Source organism: Neltuma alba, unplaced genomic scaffold (assembly GCF_004799145.2).
Source record: "Neltuma alba isolate B1F8T4 unplaced genomic scaffold, ASM479914v2 tig00011720_pilon, whole genome shotgun sequence".
Lineage (NCBI taxonomy): Eukaryota > Viridiplantae > Streptophyta > Magnoliopsida > Fabales > Fabaceae > Neltuma > Neltuma alba.
In genome coordinates, this window is record NW_021636352.1 from 47,776 (window position 1) to 68,063 (window position 20,288).

The 20,288-nt window shown below is 35.8% G+C and overlaps 3 protein-coding genes across 8 annotated transcripts; 2 read left to right on the forward strand and 1 right to left on the reverse strand.

Moving 5' to 3' along the window:
* Window positions 1–293: 293 nt before the first annotated feature.
* LOC114717248 (CDP-diacylglycerol--serine O-phosphatidyltransferase 1) lies at window positions 294–6,604 on the forward strand. Of its 5 annotated transcripts, none has more exons than XM_028902350.1 (13): window positions 294–790; window positions 1,982–2,181; window positions 2,297–2,383; window positions 2,499–2,558; window positions 3,057–3,147; window positions 3,440–3,494; window positions 3,648–3,727; window positions 3,843–3,959; window positions 4,118–4,205; window positions 4,985–5,076; window positions 5,445–5,698; window positions 5,796–5,884; window positions 5,977–6,604. In XM_028902350.1, exons 2-13 carry the CDS (start codon window positions 2,015–2,017, stop codon window positions 6,105–6,107), a joined length of 1,311 nt encoding a protein of 436 aa, XP_028758183.1. In that variant the 5' UTR covers window positions 294–790; window positions 1,982–2,014; the 3' UTR covers window positions 6,108–6,604. The 5 variants fall into 5 exon arrangements, with proteins under 5 accessions (XP_028758183.1, XP_028758186.1, XP_028758187.1 ...); XM_028902353.1 differs by having other exon boundaries at window positions 4,121–4,205; XM_028902354.1 differs by having other exon boundaries at window positions 2,318–2,383.
* Window positions 6,605–7,835: 1,231 nt separating this feature from the next.
* LOC114717236 (sec-independent protein translocase protein TATC, chloroplastic-like) lies at window positions 7,836–11,762 on the forward strand. The gene is made up of 4 exons (XM_028902337.1): window positions 7,836–8,194; window positions 9,558–9,865; window positions 10,403–10,693; window positions 11,391–11,762. Exons 1-4 carry the CDS (start codon window positions 7,930–7,932, stop codon window positions 11,598–11,600), a joined length of 1,074 nt encoding a protein of 357 aa, XP_028758170.1. The 5' UTR covers window positions 7,836–7,929; the 3' UTR covers window positions 11,601–11,762.
* A 2,104-nt stretch (window positions 11,763–13,866) lies between these two features.
* On the reverse strand, window positions 13,867–18,209 carry LOC114717233 (uncharacterized). 2 transcript variants are annotated; one of them, XM_028902332.1, is made up of 4 exons: window positions 18,030–18,209; window positions 17,830–17,923; window positions 16,261–16,470; window positions 13,867–14,747 (listed from the first exon to the last, which is right to left on the reverse strand). In XM_028902332.1, the coding sequence occupies exons 1-4, from the start codon at window positions 18,105–18,107 to the stop codon at window positions 14,089–14,091; spliced, it is 1,041 nt and encodes a 346-aa protein (XP_028758165.1). In that variant the 5' UTR covers window positions 18,108–18,209; the 3' UTR covers window positions 13,867–14,088. The 2 variants fall into 2 exon arrangements, with proteins under 2 accessions (XP_028758165.1, XP_028758166.1); XM_028902333.1 differs by lacking the exon at window positions 18,030–18,209 and adding an exon at window positions 16,839–16,889 and having other exon boundaries at window positions 17,830–17,913.
* Between the last annotated feature and the right edge of the window lie 2,079 nt (window positions 18,210–20,288).

Below are 20,288 nucleotides of genomic sequence, written 5' to 3' on the forward strand. Positions count from 1 at the left end.
GTCCCCGGTCCCGTCCTTGGCTTGGCTTCCCCGACTCTCTCTCTCCCCCCGCTTCCCCTTTAAATCACCCCACCTTTCGACATTTTCTTGTTTTCTTCATCGTGCGTATCCAATACCATCTTCAAATCTCTCTTTGACCATCGTACTCTCTTCTCTCCCCCCTCCCTTTCTCTCTCTCTCTCTCCTTTTCAATTTCTCTCATCATCATCATAATCACTCTTTGCCTTTTCGCCGCTGTTGCAGCAGACTCTGCTGCGAACGACACCAAAAACACACACACAACACGGAGAGAGACCAACACACACTCTCTTTCTCTCTCACCTCCCACACGCATAGACCCAACATTACAAATCTCTCACTGCAGAAAGATTGGTGCTTCTGTATTGCTGTTAATTATCAGGGGGAGAGATAAACAGAATCACTTGCTTTCTTTGATTATATTATTCGCTTTTGCTGCTTCTTCTTCTGCCGCCTCTCTTCTCTTCCATTTTGATCTGACGGCTTCGATCTTCTCGCTCTACCAATCGTACGGCCAGGAGTCCTTTCTCTGCTGGCCTCTCCACTCTCCTCTACGTAAGTATTCCGTCTCTGAAAGCAAAACAGCATCAAAACTACGCACGACTTTAAAACCCGCTTTTTTCTTCAAATAAATCATTTCCGTATCCATAATACCACTATCGCCCGCCCTTATACTCTCTCTCTCCCCGTCTCTATCTCTTTTGTGTCTGCATTTTCTTTTTTGGATTGGGCTTCGTTCCAGTTTTCGATTCTTCTCCTCATAATATTCAGTGTACGTGTCTTTTCATTATTTTTCCTGTTCTGGTTTAATCCCGTTTCTCTACTTACTAATTACGCTCCTATTCAAGATAAATTTCTCCCTCGAACAGTTGTCTCTCTCTTTTTTTTATGGGATTTAAGGTTCAGTGAATTTTTGTTACAACCGGTGGTTCAGTGTTGAATTGTGTATTATGGTGATGGGTTCTCTGTTGTTGATGCTGTGGTTGCAAGATTAGAAATCTATCATGACATTGAAATCATCATTGGCCAATTGGCTTGATCTTTTTTTTTTTTTTTTTTTTGGTTTTCAAATCCGTTGATCGAGAAAGACTTCAAAATAGCTTCTATTGTGAGTTCTTTCTGTGTCTATCCATTTGCTAAGTGCTTAACCAAAGGCTAGTCAAAGGGATGGCTCATTTGTTCTTCTTTTTAATGTGCATCTGCGGGTGTTGTCTGAATTATATTGCGGTGCACTTCTATTTATCATAGAATTTTTTATCCGCTATGGTCTTTAGGTCGGTTATTTATGATTAAGTTGCTTATTAGATTCTACTTAGGCTCCAAATTTTCGGTTTTTTAATAATTTTTTTCCTGGGCCAAAGCGGATTGTCATGCCTCAATTCGTTGGTTTTATGTTTCTGTCTAGCTTGGCCTTTAACTTCGAACTTTAAGTTTGTTTAATTTCCTGAAGGAACTTTTATTTTACAATAAAGGAAACTTTTGTTGCATCGTATGTTTTACAATAAATCAAATTTGTGCAAAACAAAAATTAGTATAAAAATTGTTTTGAAACTCGCAACAGGCTTTATTTTTACTGGGACTTTTCTCCCTCATACAATTGTAGTTTTTATTTTGAACATGGTATCGTGCATCCATATGGGTCTATACATCTCTCGTTCGTCGCTCAATATTTTTCTGATATGACTGTAGTGCATAAATCCTGTTACTGAGATGCAATTACACATGGGTAGTATGGTAAGAGCCTTGTCTACTAGTGCTGCCTATGTTGTATGCTTCAGTGGATATTTGCTCATTTGCTGTGCTCTCATGTAATGTTCATTGTTGGTAAATATGATAGTTTATGTTTTTCAAAAATGAGAATTTTTCTCACTATTTGTTCTTCATTGAACTTTCGAGGAGTGGCTTCTTCATGATCATATCTTTGTTATAGCATCAGGAAATAATCTTACTTTTGTGACTTCAGGAACTGTGAGGAAGCTTTTCTGGACACCAAATTATGGAGTTCAGCAGTCAGAAAAGGGTTAAGAGAAATGACTACCTTGATAAAGAAAATGGTGTTTTCCATGATCTGTCAAATGCTGATGAAGAATTTGATCCGTGGACTGCATGGGCTTACAAGCCTCGCACTGTGACATTGTTAATGATTGGCGCTTGTCTTCTAATGTGAGTGCTCTGCTAGATAGATTGATGCTAAATAAGCACTCTGGTGCACCCTGACCATTTCAACTATGTTATCTCAAGTAAAGTTATTAAGCTTGTCTTCTTTTTTAATTTCTAGTTTTGATGTATATGATGCCAGATGGGCAAGTGGTGCACTCGATCCAGAAAGAGATGCATCTGGTGATCTTGTTACCTCTGTTAAAAGGTTTTTCCCTTTTAGTTATTATATTGCTCAGATCCTCATTACTTACATGCCGTCTCATGTTGAACAGTGCACTGTTTGTACAGTGTGTTAAATTCCCGATTAATTTTCTCTGTAGGGGTGTATGGGCAATGATTGCTGTTTTTCTTGCTTACTGCCTGCTTCAAGCTCCCTCCACGTGAGTAATTAAAGCAACTTTGTTGTATCAAGTTTGAATCTTTCATTTCTGCTGGTAGATCTTTATCTTTTGAATATGTTCTTACTCTTCCTGTAAAGCCTGGATTGGCAAGTTTTGAGGTGGCTCTTAACTATATCTTCGGGGAGGAGTGTGAAATAGTCGTAGTAAGCTGATTAAAAAGAACATTTATTGGAAAAATCTGTTTATTTTTCATTTAGGAGGGGGGGCTCTAGGCTGGGGGTGGAATTTTAAACAGAAATCAATCCTTTTGGTTATGTTCTAACTTCAAATCTGTAATATGATCCCATTCGAAGTTATCCTGTTAGTTTAAGCAACTTAGATAAAAAAGAGTATGGATTTTCTAGTGGGTCTTTAGGAGTAGGAATGATGTTTCAGTAGTAGGACTGAGTGATTCTTTTGGACCAGCTTAAGTTTTGTGGTAGATTTATCTGCTGAGACCACTATCTGTGACATTCATTGTTATCTGTTTTCATTCAGGATTCTTATTAGACCGCATCCTGCACTTTGGCGACTGGTCCATGGCATGGCTGTTGTTTACCTTGTGGCCCTCACATTTTTGCTTTTCCAGGTCAATTGTTGTGTCTAGATATATCATATATCCTTATTTTCTGTTAAAGTTGTGTGTAAAAAGTGTGATACATGCATGTAGAGTTTAAAGGGCATTCATTTATACGTCTTAGATAATTTTTACGTAGATTACATCACAGCACACCTTTGCACTTTAGATTTGTGTACTTTTTTATGTTTATGTCTGTTGACTCCTTCCCACTCTGTCTATGTCTGTCTCTTGCACAATTTATGGACAATATCTGTTTTCCGTTCTTTTACCTGTAACAGAATGATTATTTTTTTTCCCACAGAAACGTGATGATGCTCGACAGTTTATGAAATTTCTTCATCCTGATCTTGGTGTGGGTAATGAATCTGCTTCTTTTCTTTTTAGTTTTGAATTGGATAGGAAGTAGTTAGTTGATTCTTAAATTTTGTTTCATTTTCTTTTAAGAGATTTGTTTATCGGAATGAATCATTGTTAGAATATGCATAATTATTTTTCCTGACTTTATGCAGAACTTCCAGAAAGGTCTTATGGTGCTGATTGTCGCATATATGTGCCAGAAAACCCTACGAGCAGGTTTAAGAATCTTTATGTATGATTTCTTCTTTCACAAACTTTTATTGTCACCTGCTAGTGTTGTCTTGTTCTATGCTTGATCGTATCTCATATGGGTTCCTTATGCACCTGATTTGTTCTCTGTTTTCTAGGATACACTTTTTGATGAATTTGTTCTTGCTCATATAATTGGCTGGTGGGGAAAGGCTATATTGATCCGTAACCAGCCTCTTCTTTGGGTGTTATCAATTGGCTTTGAATTGATGGAGGTTAGCCCTTGATCTGATTTTACCATGAGGTTTCTTAATTGATCTCACATAGTCTATACATTTTTTTGCGAGGGGAAGGGCTGGATTGGGATTGTTAAAGCATGATACTTTCTAAATTATACAATATTGTTTGCTTATGAACTTTATGTTTGCCTTAGCAGCTTACTTTTCGCCACATGTTACCAAACTTCAACGAATGCTGGTGGGACAGTATTATTCTCGACGTTTTGATCTGCAACTGGTTTGGTAAGAGTTCTGAACCTTTCCTGTTTGTTGGTTAGGTAGCACATACCATGTAAAGTAAATTTAAGCATGAACCTTTTTCTCGCTAAAACATGTATTACCCTACCAAAGATTACATATTCAAAGTCATTGATATTTTCTTAATATTTTTTGAATTTAGTTTATGATTATAAAAATGAGAACTAGCCCTTTATGGAAAGAATTATTGTTGGAGTTTGTGGAGGGGTCTACCAAACAGTTTTGAGGCAGTTAAATTTTCAGAACTATGGTTTATGATGTATTTGCATCTTGTATGATGTCGAACTCCACGCTAATTTCATGTGCCTTCTATGACACTGAGCTTTGATTTCGGTTCCTCTTTCTACATCTGTTTTTGTCTTTTCAAGGTTTGAAAATAATAGCAGTACTTCCCTGTCACACACATCTTTATATTTATTTGATCGCTTGTTTATATATTGTCCTGATACAATGACAATAATAATAATAATAATAATTGTACCTTTGATTTTTGGGTTTGGGGACATGAATTTATAATCTCTTCATGTTCGATTGATTTAATGTATGTAAGCTCATTTTTGTCAGCCTTAAAATACTGTGGCTCTAATTGTGTCGTTTCATTTAATTATATATATTTTTTGGTAATGTCTAACGGGCCGTTGGAGTCATTACTTAATAGCTTCTATTCCCGTTTAATACCTTTAAAATGTAGAGATATGAGGGTCATTTTTAATCCTCAATTAAGCCTAATCGTAACATATTCATTTACTTGGCTTATCATGCAGGTATATGGGCAGGAATGCATACTGTTAGGTATTTTGATGGGAAAACGTACAAGTGGGTTGGTCTGAGCCGTCAACCTAATATTATGGGAAAAGTACGTTTGACATTATGCTCAATCAAATCAACAAACATATATTTGAGTAAATTAACTATTTAACGTCCTAATTAACTTTAGTCTTAAAAGTTAATGAGGGCAAAGTAAGTTGCAAAGTAACTAGCCTTTGATAATAACTCACTCATTGCAAAATAAGTATTTTAGTCAAGTGACTGAAGGATGCTAGAGGGACTCATTTGTAAGACATTGTTAGTTTCAAAGATTAACTTGTACATTTATTGATTTCAAGGACTTAAAAATGTCATAATAGCTAGTGCTTCATTTCTCATTGAGGTATTAATGATGTTTTTTAATAGATAGAGAGACTGAATTCGATCCTAATACTCCATTTGTTTCAATTTTATCAGGTAAAACGAACATTAGGACAATTTACTCCGGCACATTGGGACAAAGATGAGTGGCATCCATTGCTTGGTCCTTGGCGTTTTGTTCAAGTGATTAGTCTTTGTATTGTCTTTTTGACTGTAGAGCTGAACACATTCTTTCTCAAGTTTTGTCTCTGGATCCCACCTCGAAATCCTGTCATCATTTATCGGTTGATTTTGTGGTGGTTAATCGCAATTCCAACGATTCGCGAATACAATTCCTACCTTCAAGACAGGTACACACGACACTCTCTCTCTTTCTTGTTCCTAAATGATAGTGTCATTGTTTGGTTTTAATATTTCATCCATATGTGTTCATTGTGAATTTTCCAGGAAGCCAGTGAAAAAGGTTGGAGCTTTTTGTTGGCTTTCACTTGCCATTTGCATTGTTGAACTACTAATTTGTATCAAGTTTGGACATGGTAGGTGTAACTGTAAAATCTTTCACTTGTGTATTTATTCATTCACACAGTTATTCATTCACAGAAAATTTGTTCCTGTGTGTTTTGCCCAGGTTTGTATCCTAAACCAATGCCTTCATGGCTGGTAATGTTCTGGTCATCTATTGGAGTTGTCCTTGTATCATGCCTGCTTGTATGGTCGTGGCACTTGCACCGAACTCACGGCCCAAAAAAGAGGCAATAAATTTACGATTATGGCGGCATATGATTCTTTGATTCCTTCCCTTATTTTTATGGTGATTATTGTCCATGCATAGCATCCATGCATGTTGTAAATATTATCAGCTTCATATAATTGTAAATGATCATCATTCTCCTAGCTAGGGTAGTGGATCTCAGTATATTGGCAGTGATATCTGCGAGTCCAGGGAAAATAGTAGTTATTACAGCTGGTAGAGGAAGAAAGGTCAGGTCTTTTCAATTGGGATGCCTTAGAATGAATCATTTTGAAACATTCACTTGTAATTTTTGTTAGTTTTTATTGAAATTACAGAGCTTCAGTTTGTTCATGCCATGAAGTTCAACAAATGGTTGAAATGGAGATGAAGTGTACAAAAAGTGTAATATGTTTCTTATTCTCGGGTTAGAAGGTTTTGAAATACTAGATGTGTTTAGCTTTTCACTGAAAGAAAAAAAGCAACATTTTATTTACGTATTGGATCATGCATTTAATTTAGTTAATCTATGGTCTTGTACTGTCGTTATGTTATTTATTATATATTTTCTATTTTTAGAAGTTTTGAATTTCAACAAAGTTTCACCTAATATCCTAATTTGATCTACAACGCAGTCCCATGCCATGAAGTAATCAATCAAATGCAGATGTAATAATTATGATGATTAAATAGTTGTTAATGATGAAGCTTATCAGATAAAGAAGATATATTGTACGATGCCTCAGCCGCATCCATCTGACGTATTTGACATCCTTAATCATTGTCATGGTAATTTATGTCCAAATCATTCCTGTTGGGCCGATATGGTTAGTCCGTACATACTTGAGTTAGAATGAATTTGATGTGCTTGGGTTGATGTCATCATTCGTATGAAAAAAAAGCAAAACACTTGCATACTCCTTTTGTTTTATGTAAAGCCATAGTATATTATCGAAAAAGATAAAATGATACACAAATAAGGGGTTAATACCATTTTTAATCTATGAAATCTAATTTTATTTTGATTTTGGTTCTTGAAACAAGAAAAACACTATTCTAGGAGTTAAAAATCTTTAGGCAAAACTAAATGAAATTAAATTAGGGACGAAAACAACTGGTATCCAATTTATTGGTCAATCGAAATAAAATCAACTTTCCGGCTTGAAAACAAGAAGGTGGTATTAGCCCTAAAAAAACTCTAAAAATGGGCTTAGCCTATGACCCAATTAAGAAGCCCGTAAATTGGAGAAAAAAGAAAATAAAAAAGCCCAAAACAGAAGGCGAAGAACCCAAAATAAAAAGCCAGAAACAGTGACAAAAAAAGAACGAACTAGGAGACCTCGTACTAATAACTAACTCAATAAACTTAAAACGTATAAATCCTCATATTGATGTATTCTGGGAGGAAGATTGGGGTAGCATGCTGATGAGTGATGCCATTGCCGTAACCACTGACTCTCGCCGGAACTGCCGCACCTTCCCTTCAAGCTCCCTTGGCCGTGGCGCCTCCGTTCTGGTTCCAGTTCTAGTTCTAGTTCTTCTTCAATCTTTTCTTTCTTTTTCTTCTTTTTTTTTTAACAAAATTTCTGTATAAGGGTATTGTGGTCATTTCGTTCTCATTCATACTAAACACTAAACAGATTTCAGATATTTTTAAGTGATAAAATCATAAATCATTTCCCGGTAATTTTTGTCATTAAAATTAAGCTTTTTTAAGAATGGACGTAATTAAAAAAGAATCTTTTGTCCGCATGAGCCGGACGAGGCGGCTGGACTCTGGAGACGCAAATCGTATCCAATTACAGCCAACCGTTTCAACGATCAAAGACGATAGCCTTCGCCATCGGCACCATGGGCTGCACCACCTTTGCTACGAATATCATTCCTCATTTGGAGCTCCACAGTTGTTGTTTCAGGCCACTTGGCCCGATCCGGACCCGCTTGTCTGCTCCGCGTCTCTGCAACTCCGCGGGGAGTCCCAGTTTGAGGTTCGGTGTTTCGCAGAGGAGTAAGAGGTTTGGCAGAGTTGTCTCTTTTGCTGTGGATGATGAGTTGAGGGAGAACCGGCAGGAGTTGAGTGGGAGTGGGGTTGGGTCAGCCATTGAAGATAGGCCGGGTAAGAGCCAAATTGAATTATGAAATTCATTTTTCTTCATTTTTTATGGAATATTTAAGAATTTTCGCCAAATGATTCAAAGAGATTGGGAACTTTTCTGAATTAGCTGCTTGGTTGGTTTGGGGGCGTTTCGAAATGCAGAAAAACCCATGGGAATGTGATTGAAGTATGGTCTTATCTTTGGCAGTTGTCTGTTATTTTCCCAACTGAGAAGCATTGACACAACTATAGAAATAGGCACCTTATAGACACTACAACATGATAAGTTATAGGATCTTGCTATAATTAGAAATATTGTGTTGCATTTAAGTTCGGATTTGCATATGAAATGATACGGCGTGTTTTTAAACTGTGGGGGTCCTGAAGTGTGGCTGAACATGCTGGCCATGTATATCATTATTTAGTCAGGTTTCTCGAGAGAAGGCTTTGCATTTTTTCCCTCTCTTTCCTGTAAATAACAAATGGCAACTTGCTGTGGCAGTATATCACTTGAAACAAGTTGAGTCGAATTAAAAATAGAAGCCGATATTAATTAATCTTGTTATATGTTCTTTTTCTACATTATTAACGTTAATTTAACTGATTATTCTGGATTTCTCTGGGAAATTGGGATGCTATGAACGAAGACATGGCAGAAAGACTACACAAGCACACACAGTGTTTTTTTTTTTTTTATTAGCTAGGCTAGTGAGTAATCTCACTCTGAGAGGGAAGTTGTAATGTGGGTTGAGTGGCCTGTCACAAGTTTTAGTCCTGTAATATTCTTTTAGGGGCGGATTTTAAGGTTCTGGCAATTTATGCCAGCTTTCTGGTTTTCAAACACCAATTACTTATGACATGAAAGGCTTTGAAGTTACCTAAAAACACTGTTCATAACCTTTTTATTGTAGAAGCACGAATAAGTGCATACTGGATGATTTAAATGGAGTTGTTTTGGCTTATCTTTGTATGAATTTTATTTTAACATATATTCATCAAGGGCTTTCTCTCTACCGGCCAATTTCAATTTTCCAACATCCAAATATTTGTTTGATGTTTTACATGTCTGTTGATGATTCTCCATGTTCAGAAAAGAGTGATGAGATATGAAAGTATACGGTGTTTAAGCTATATTATGTGGCATATCCTTTGTGTGGATATTATTTAATCTAAAGTAAGCTTGGATTGCTTCTTTTACGAAAGTGTAAGCAAACTAAAGTGTTGTTCTAATGATGCCAACTTATGGTGCAATTCATTTCAAGTCCAATCTGAGTATTGTGCAGATCAGAGCTGCGAGTGCAATAAATAAAGTTAAGACCCCGAATTGACTATGGGGGAAGAAAAAAGTTAGGTTCCTGACATCAATTTTTTTTACACAACACAGAACTGGGGGATAATACACTAGAAGAAACTCCGGAGAATTCTAGACAAGATGGTGATGGAAGTGCTCTATATGATTTTCTTTACCCTACTAAAGAACAACTTCCTGATGATAAAGAAATGAGCATATTTGATCATCTTGAAGAGCTGCGACAGAGAATCTTTGTATCTGTTCTAGCGGTTGGGGCAGCCATTTTAGGATGTTTTGCATTTTCAAAAGAACTGATAATCGTTCTTGAAGATCCTGTAAAATCACAGGGTGTGAGATTTCTTCAGCTAGCTCCTGGGGAGTTTTTCTTCACTACTTTAAAGGTATAATTGTTTAATAACACATCTGTCTGTCTTTTAATGTTCAATTTGCTGTGTCATGCTTTATCAGGACTCTATGAAGCTGTTTTGTGCTTTCGTGTGCCTTTTGTCTGATTCTGTTGTTAAATTTATGACTCAAGAATTAATATCTCATTTTTTAAACCAGCTGTTTTGCCACTATAATTTAAGTTGTAATACAAGTAAAAGAAAATCAATAGCCAAATAAGCAGAAAAGGGACAAGAACAGGAGAAAATTTTCATTGGTAAAAACATAGCTCTAACTGCCTTCGTTTGTCTATATGCAACCTGTTAATGATCTTCTATGCATGTTGAAGATAACTCCCTGTCATTTCTGTCATGATGAATTACAAATGAAAAGTCTGTTATGACCTATCTTGGAGGATTTAAAAATGTTGTTTGGTTACCAAAACAAAAAGATGCAGAAGTGCTATGATTACATTTGTGTCTGTGTCCTGCATGCTTATTCTCAGACTCCATTAAATAGTGATACCGTGGAATCATTTTTTGGGGGTACTGCAGGTGTCTGGTTACTGTGGCCTTCTCTTGGGAAGTCCTGTCATTCTCTACGAAATCATAGCCTTTGTGCTTCCAGGCCTAACAAGAGCTGAGAGAAGGTTTCTGGGGCCAATTGTTTTGGGCTCATCAGTTCTTTTCTATGCCGGAATTATCTTCTCCTACCTAGTTCTGACACCTGCAGCATTAAATTTCTTTGTTAACTATGCTGAAGGGGCTGTTGAATCATTGTGGTCCATTGATCAATACTTTGAGTTCGTACTAGTGCTAATGTTCAGTACCGGCTTGTCTTTCCAGGTAAATATATGTATATATTTTTTGGCTGGCTTCATTCTTCCTAAACTGGTAATAATAGGACTATACCATTTCTCTGAACCTCAGCATACCAGGACTCCATGACCTTATGGGATCCGGCCCCCTCAAGTATCAACGCAAAGACAGAAGGATAAAATTGTGTATAACGAATGTAGAAACATAGATTTTATCCAAAAAAAAAGACACAGAGAGATGCACTCACCCTATCAGCCTCGGGTCATTTGTAATTTTGTATTTTTGTATACATTTTTCCTCAAATTTGACAACCAGTAGTTACGCCCATATTGGGGCATTTCATGCCGTGTGACCCTTATTTGCCACAATGGGGGCATGGCATTTAACAAGGGAAGATGTGTAAAACGGCATCACCATAGCAGTAAACAGACGTTGGTTTCCCATGCCCCAGTGTCCAAGTTTACGGGACTAATTTTCAATTTAGTACGGAAGGGGTTCTTCATAAGCATCCCTCCTTATACCTTCAGTTATTAGTATTTAGTACAGGTTCTTGTTTATATCCGATCTATGTAAACAAGTTTTTAAATGACTGGTTTGGCTTATCCATCTTTGATCTGCCAAATCTAACTGTAGTTTCTTTTGGTACAATCCACTATCAAAATGCTTACATTTCTATTAATAAATGTTTTAAACTATAATTTCTAATATGCAAGCAATATTGCAGGTACCCGTTATACAATTGCTATTGGGACAAGTTGGGCTTGTGACTGGAGATCAGATGCTCTCAATTTGGAGGTATGTTGTGGTTGGTGCAGTAGTGGCAGCTGCCGTTCTTACTCCTTCCACTGATCCCCTCACTCAAGTTCTTCTAGCCGCTCCATTGTTAGGTCTCTACATTGGCGGGGCATGGATGGTCAAGCTCATTGGAAGGTGACTCTAGCCCCACATCTTAATACGAGCTCTAATTCTTTGAGACTTGAATGTATAGTCTTCACAATGTAATCTACTTGTTGATTAGTGCCAGAGATGTAGGGAAACAATACCTATGCCTGTATACTAGATTTTGAAATATAATTTTATACCTCGTTTTCTCGAAGTTCCGTCAAAAGCTTCCCCCAGGGGAAATATCTAACAGATAATGGCATCTCAATTTCTAAGAGGATGCGTGTGAACAGTTGGTCGGACGGGACTAACTGTTAATCGGGACGATTTTAACTTAGGAAATGAGCTTTTTCATTTAAAAAAAAAAAGAGATAAGTAATTATTTTTGGTATAGTTAATTTTTAATTTATTTATTCAAGAGCGCAATATTTTCATCTCAGAAATTCTTATTTTACTGGCAACAGTGTACATTTTAGTTTAGTTTCTTAGCACCATTTTTTTTATTAACAAAAAAAAATGTCGACATTACAATTTTAAATGATGGACATTTTAAGTTTCATTTAAAAAATTAAAATGCCTGGATTAAAAAGGTAATCATTTGAAAATTCTTTATTAGCATTTAAAATTGCGATGTTATCATTTTCTATTAATGAAATTAACTGTGTCAGGATTAAAAAATCCAAAAAAGTAATGTATAAAATTAAGGGATCATATTAAAATCTAGAGCCGGGAAAACGGGCCGAGCCTGTCGGGCCGGCCCTTTTAGGCCCTGAAATTATGAGGGCCGGGCTTGATATTTTTCTCTTAAAATAAGAAATAAGCTCTGGAGGGCTGGCCCTGGAGGGCCGAGGGCTTAAAAGGACCGGCCCTGGAGGGCTGCGGGCCGGCCCTTTTAAGCCATTTTATAATTTTTTTATTTTTTAAATTTTTTTATATAATATTAATGTTATTAATTTTTTACATTGTTAATAATATTTCAAATATTTAGTTATTATTATCATTTTAAAATTAAATTTAGTTTTAGACAATAATTTATCCAATTAAATTTTTAAAAAATGGGTTAGTTTGGACTTTAATAATGATTTGATTTATATTATATGCGTTGATATTTTTAAACTATATATATATTTGATAATAGAATATTTTTATACTTATATAACTTGTGATTCTATAATTTGAATTAGAAATTCATGAGTTTCAACAACAATGTTTCTCACATTAAAGTAAAATAATAGTTAGATTGCAAAATTTAAAAATAAAATTCTTATAAAGAAGAAAAAACTTGATATTTTTGTTACGAAAGAAAAGCATACTTATGAAGAAAAAATTAATTATAGTGATGATGAAGTTTCAAAAGATTAATGATAGTGTTTATTTATTGTACAATTACATTATAGATAAAACTTTTAGATGTTATCTTGTTAATTAATGTTTTAGATGTTCTTAGATGTTGATGAATATTTATATATGATAATATTTTATATTTATGACTTAATTTTATTCATATTTATGTCTTTTATTAATAATTTCATTGGTTTATTTTTATATTTTATAAAAAAATATGATAAATAAAAAAATAGTATTTTTTCTTAAACGGGCCAAAAGCCCACGGGCCGGCCCTGGCCCTGTAGTTTAAGGGCCGGGCTTAGCAAATTGGGGTATTTTTAAAATTTCAGCCATGGAGGGCCGGCCTTTTTAAGCCCGCCAGCCCTGAAGGGCCGGTCCTGATTCCCGGCTCTATTAAAATCTTACATAAAATCAAAAAACTATTTTATTTCATTCCAGGATTTAAGTAATCTTTGAGACTATGTAGGTGCTTGGCAACCTTTAAAATTACTTAAAAAAATGATTTTATAGTAGATAAGATAAGTATGTAAGAAAAATTTTATTTCAACTTGTATAAAAGTAATTTTTTTAAACTAATTATGGACCAGCTTTGCTTTTTTGTTTTTCCCCCAATTATAGGAGGCAGCATGCAGCATTAAACCCATGATCTGATACAAACAAGAACTGGGGACGTCACCAAGTTACAAAATCATTGACATGTTTCAAGACTCCAAAAACTCAATAGATTAGAATATCATTAAACAAAATACAATTTAATCAATTATTAATAGTAAATTGTCAAACAATTGACTTGGTAACTACATCCCATTTTCAAATCAATATCCAAAGGTGTTTGGATATTATCAAAAGTACTTTTTAAAAACTTTTTTTTTTCTTTGGCAGATCAAGATAAATTTTCTCATATATTTATTTTGTGTGCCCTAAAATTATTTTTAAAGCTATGGTTTGGTTTCCTTCCAAACACATCTCAATTCAGTTCCCAAAGAAATTCTTGGACTAAATGGCATGTATTCATCCTGTATATGTAGAACTCACATGGTGAACTGTGGATCCCAAATTTTCGCCTTTACATAACAAGTCAAAACCAGAAGTATCTTGTGGAAGGAAAAAAAAAAAAACATTTCTAATTATGCGAAATCAAAATCGAATGCATAATATCGACACGGTACTACCAAACATTCCGCCAGGGCTTCTTAATTGCTTAACGAAATGTTTTCCACTTTGGCTTCTATATCAGCAGTAGCAGAACTACTTAATTCAGATGCAAGCTGTCTCAGTGAACTCCTTAGAACATTACATGCCTCAAGGAATGTGTCTGATGCTCCTCCGAGTCCTCCTAATACACTTTGCATATCATCAATAACACTCTGGATTTTCATTATAGCTGCTTCTATGGCGGGGACCTCTTGTGGGGGATAGAGGCAAGCTCCAATTTCATCAATCTGTAAACCAAGATCCTGACACAGCTTCAACAGTTTCTCCAGTGAATCTACAAAATCACCATTGTCACCCGGCTTTTCCAGCTTAAGCAGGCCTGAGATGCAGCGGATGAGCTCCTTTACGACTGAAAGTGTATCTGATACAACTACAATTGCTGCTTGGGCAATTTTCATTTCTTCAGGTGAAAGGTCATTCCCCAGTTCACCATCACTGTCGGAAACTTCATCAGATGCATCAGGCCTCAATTCTTTCAGCTCGCGAAGAACATCCTTCATTGAAACAGCAACCTGCGTCATTCCTCGCCCAATTGCTGTAATATTTGTTGATGGAGTCTTTTTAAGAGCAGCACATGCTTCCCATACTACACCAGCTAATTGAGAGATTGATAGTTGCTGATCCTTCCCTTGAGATCCTGTCAGTGTTCAATTATAGAGATAAGGTTGCTATTGATCAGAAAGAAGCTGCACGATATGCCGGTCAAAACAACCTAGAGAAAGGCAAGAGGAAGGGAAAAAGGGGGGGAGGGGGTTTATGGTAATCCAACAGTAAATGCGTGTAGATATGACACAATGTATTCAAAATGATGAATAGTAAAGCGTATGGAGCCAGGCACAGACACAAACAGAGCAGGGGAAAAATGGCTGAACATTGAGTTATGGGAAGACACCCAGACATGTGATATATCCTGTCTTCAGGATAATATGGCTTCTCATTCCAACAGCAGCCTAAGTTTGCCCAATGTAATTTAACGTCTCCATGGAAAAAGTATTTGAAACAGTCAAGATCCAATAATGTTGCAAGATAAAATATCTAGTAGCACTAGATTGTTGATCCATTAGAGAATGATACGACCTATTTGTAGTGAAGAGAGAGTAGACGTCCAATGATGGATGGAAACTAGGCCAATGGAATGTGGCTTTGCATGAAACACACAGCAAACGTGCAGGGGCTGCAACTAGGCAGTCGTGGTAACTAGCTGCTTATGTTGACCCGTGACAAGAATAAGAGAGATCTGAAGCTATAACTCCAAAATCTAAACAGCTTTGAAGCAGCAAAGCATTTATACTCCCCCAATAATTGTCTCCTTGCCTGGTTAAAGATCAGTTCACAAATACTCCAACCCCAAGGGGATCTACAAATCCTTAGACCATACGCTTTCAACAGATCTGTTTAGACAATTGTTTGCCAAAGTATTCCACTGAGTCACTGACAATTAGATTGCCCGACAAAAAGAAGGCATGTTTCTAAAGTCATTTAACAAAACTCGTTCTTGCCGGCAAAATTTTTCAAAAAACCCAATAATGTGAATCAGCTGCAAAACAAACCACTTGAGTTTTTATTGGACAATTTTTTAGCAAACACACAAAAACTATGACCAGGTTTTCCTCTTAAAGGAGTTATCAACCACAATTATGTCATAGTTCTGATATTACAAGACTCACACCCATACAAGATTATTAGTTCAAGGTACTTGATATTTTGGATGATTGTTGTTACATTTTTTTCTCACTGGAAGGAGCTCAATAAAAAAGGAATTAAATATTATAATAATAATAATAATAATAATAATAATAAGATTTGAGTATGAACACACATTTGAATACGCATGTCCGCCCGAACTCACCATACCCTGCCCTCCTGTTTTTTTTTTGGGCCAGACTCCTAGGTTAGAGTATTACTAGTACACAGCATGCTTGTGATATTGAATATCTGTCATAAGCTACAGTAGCAATGCTGAAGTTACTGGTTAACAGGTCATTAATTAGTAATAAGTAACCAGGCAAAAGGAACACTACTCAGGACCACAGAGTTTAAAGTTCAAGGTTGAGAACTTGGGATAGATTAGTGCTAAGGTTGAATAAATTATCTATCGACCAGTATATTCTTAAGAAATGAGAGAGAGAGAGAGGAGGGGAAGGGATTACCGTATAAAGACACAAATTCCTTCATCAGCCTAAAACTGGAATCAACAACTTGCTTCACAGAAGCATGAATACAGGAAGACAGTGTTGGCCCCGCACCTACTGTACTTCCATGGGAAAGCAATAGGAAACCTTGTAACGTGTTGAAGTATGATGTCATAGTTTCCTCCATTGCTTTTACCTCTGGTTTTTGTCCAGTCCAAAGCATTCCAGCTACAAAGCAGATAGAAGACATTTAACTACATAAACTCAAGCCTGCCCATATCTATAAACTACAGGGCAAATAGAATTTCTGGGTTAGGAGAATTACCACCAGACAGCACACTTGTTAATGCAAGATGCAATAAATCCTGAAACTATGTCCCTATTTTCCTCTTCTTGCAAATACATTGAAATTGGAGAATTATCTTTATGCATTATTAAAAGAGATTTTATTTGCATGATCATCCTAGTTATTAAAAGAAGTGCTTCAGTTGGCCAAATTTTTTTTTTTTTTTAAAAGTTCGTTGAAAAATAAAAGTCCTGAAACTAGGAACCCCTTGCTCCCCTTTTGCATATAATTGGGAGTATTGTAATTGTACCTTATTGGCATGGATTTGATTTGCAAAATTGTCCTTGTGATAGACATTGTTCTGAGACAAAAACACAGCAACACTTTAATACCCAAAGGTATTGCCATCCTACCTGGATGGCACTATCATCAACTGTTAGATGAATTTAGATATTCCCCATTAATGGTCAACATCCCTAACAACTAGATAGAATCGGAATTTTCCACAAATTTTATTATTTTGTGCATACATCTTCAATGCAGTCCAACATCTAAGTGTTTGTAACATCATACATAAAAAGCTTGAAGCTACAGCCTATTACTAGCCTAACCGATTTCAACGATTCAGTTTAACTATGTGACACTATAACAAATTTTATTATATAGCAATGCTGGTCTTGTAGCAGTTTGACAAAACTTTCCTATCAGCTTATTCAGCATTTTTCCGATCACGAATAACCCCCCAAAGCAGTTCTCCATTTTAACCTTCCAACTTATATTCTATGCATATCAATTGAGAGCCCACATGTTGATAAAAATGTTTGTATATTACTTGCCCTTTCTTCTCCTTCCTAGCCTGCAAAGCTCAGTAAAGCAATAACCTACGCTATCATATTCATGTAACTCATCAGCATTTTTAATTTATACGCCAACAAGCTCTCTAATTTAATGCCAACTCAGTGCTTCAAAGTAGAAGAAAAAACCATATAATCAAACTTACATGAAGAAAGAAATCAGGCCGCCAAAGCAATATAACAGCATCATGAGATTATATGCATAGTCATCTTTTTAGAACTGAAATAAGAGACACTTTTTATTGAAAGTCGTATTGGTCAATCCAATGATACACTAAAATGAATGCAGGATGAAAGAAGGGGGAAAAAACACTACCGACTATGCGCAGAGTGACAAAGAAAGAAACTTGTATAGTGCCTAATCTAAAATTACAGAAAAATTAAAATTCCCAAGACATGAAAGAGCAAAAGATTCGTCAAGCAACAAAAAAGAAGAGATTTTATAACCTATGGTAGCCTGTTTTGAGACCTGGTCGCCCATCTTTATTATTTCGTCCCAGCTCACTTTGTCTAAGGAAGAAGGAGCAGCTTGATCCAAAACCTACATGAGCACGCAAAGCTCAATTCTTAAGATACTTAATGGTAGTTCAGAGACAAGCACAAATAGATAGCGTTGGATTGAATAGAATAACTAGAACTCGTAGCACCTGAAGGGTCTCATGGATAGTGCAGAGTTGGGAACCGAGGATTTGATTCAGGTGATTCTTCTCTGCTTTTTGCGACATCTTTCTTCGCCCCGTAGAATTCCAGGTACACAGTGCTCCACTTCCTGTAACAGATGTCCTGAAGAGAAATCGATGGGATTTGGTGACAGCGAGTGCTCCCAAGGTAAAGGAAAATACGGCGCATAAACCCGCACAGGAAACTGAAGGTTGGAACAACAAATGATGTCAGGAAGGAACAATATACTAAAACGTGTTTGGCGACCCTCAAAAAAATGTTTTCAAAAAAACACTTTTCAGTAAAATAAAATAAACTTATTCGCATATTTATTTTGTAAATTGTAAAAACACTTTTAAAACTATAGTTTGATTTCTATCCAAACACTTCATAACTCGTCTTATATATAAGAGCTGTTTATAATCTGTAAATAATGTTTTATAATTAAGACTAAAAGTAATATGATATTAGGGAGCAGAACAATATTTTTTAAATTTAAAAATTTTAACTCAATCTAGTTTATTATATTTTAATAATAATTTATAATATTTAAAAAATAAGTGACAATATATTTTTATAAGCATTCCTAATGTGGGATTTGAAATTTTAGAGGTATTTTTTAATTCTCCGTATACATTAATACAATAATGATTAAAATTGTTATAGTTTATTTTTATTTTTTAAAAAATAAATATTACTCTTCCGATCCTTATTATAAGACCCCATTTGACTTTTTATTTGGTCCTTATTATAATACAATAATGATTAAAATTGTTATAGTTTATTTTTGTCTCCTAATTATTTTTTAAAATTGTTATAAATAACCAACTTAACTTACTTCCTTAATCTCCTCAAATAAGTCAATTGGGTCTTATAATTAGGACCGGAAGAGTATTATTAATTTTTAAAATACAAGGGACCTACCTCTTGATGGCTTTTTTTCTTTGGCTAATTTACCGTTTGAATATGAATCCTAACAATTTGAATTTTCTCTGGTTATGTAAATATTTTTGTGAGATACAATGATATGCTAAGATGAGATCCTTCCTCGACATTCTCTTATAACTATCTCAAGTTGAATTTTGGACGAAATAAAACTAACGAATGAATGAGATAGGATTTTATCTCACCTAAATAGAAAATCATCATCTTTGAATTGAATAGGCTCTTGCTTGTTTAGTGTGTTTGTCAGCACTGTTCATCTTTGAATTGGAGCATTTCTTCGTGGCCGGCACCACTCTCTGTACTGTTCATCGGTAACATGTAGGACTGGAATAAAGTCTGACTTCGTCGACTTTTCCGACTCCTCAGACACCTCGCTAGCGGCCTCCTCTTTGTCATCTAGCATTTGATCATCATCATCAACATCTTCCATTTCATCATCCACAGCATCAAAACCGAGGAGAAGCATAGTGTCCTTGTAAGATATGAGAGTCGTTGCATTAACAGAATCAACCGCTTTGGGAATCTGACTAGCCGCATTGGCATGAACGTCCATGGTGCCTCCGACACTCTGTGTCATTTCCTCGGCAGTGAGATTTTTTATCCTTCGATCAAGCTGATGGTGGACGGACCTGCTCCTTGGCTGATTTTGGGGCAATTTCATCGATTTCCCAGTATAGCAATTAAGGGTGTTCAAGGTCGGTCGGTCCCAGTCAGTTCGTTCCAGTCCCGGCCTTACTGGGACGGGACAAAAAAAAGAACCGGGACGGGACGGGACACGGGATGGGGTGATCCCGTCCCGGTCCCTTTTATTTTTTTATATTTTTTTTATCCTATTTATATAATATCATTTTTTTTTTTTTTTTTAAGATTTGAGACTATTATATAAAACTATTGATATATTTATTTAGAGCTTTTATATTTGTTGATGATTTGAGACTATTGATTATTAGAATTTTTAACAAGTTTTTATTGTATAGCTTTTGTTTAGAGTTTTTAATAACTATTATATGTAATATTTTAGCTTTTGTTTAAGGGTACCCAAATAAATAAAAAAGAAAATAAAAAGATGTTTTTACAAGGCCTAAGCCCAAAAAGCTATAACTAAAAAAAATCAGATTTTATTAAAAAATTAAAAAAAAAATACATCGGGACGTCTTGGTCTCGTCTCGGATCCGTTCCATCCTGATCAGGACCGGAACAACACCGGGATGGGACACGGGACACAAAATCTATCCCATTACTTTTTATCGGGACGGGTCTGTCCCGGTCCCGATCCGTCCCGTGAACGGCCTTAATAGTAA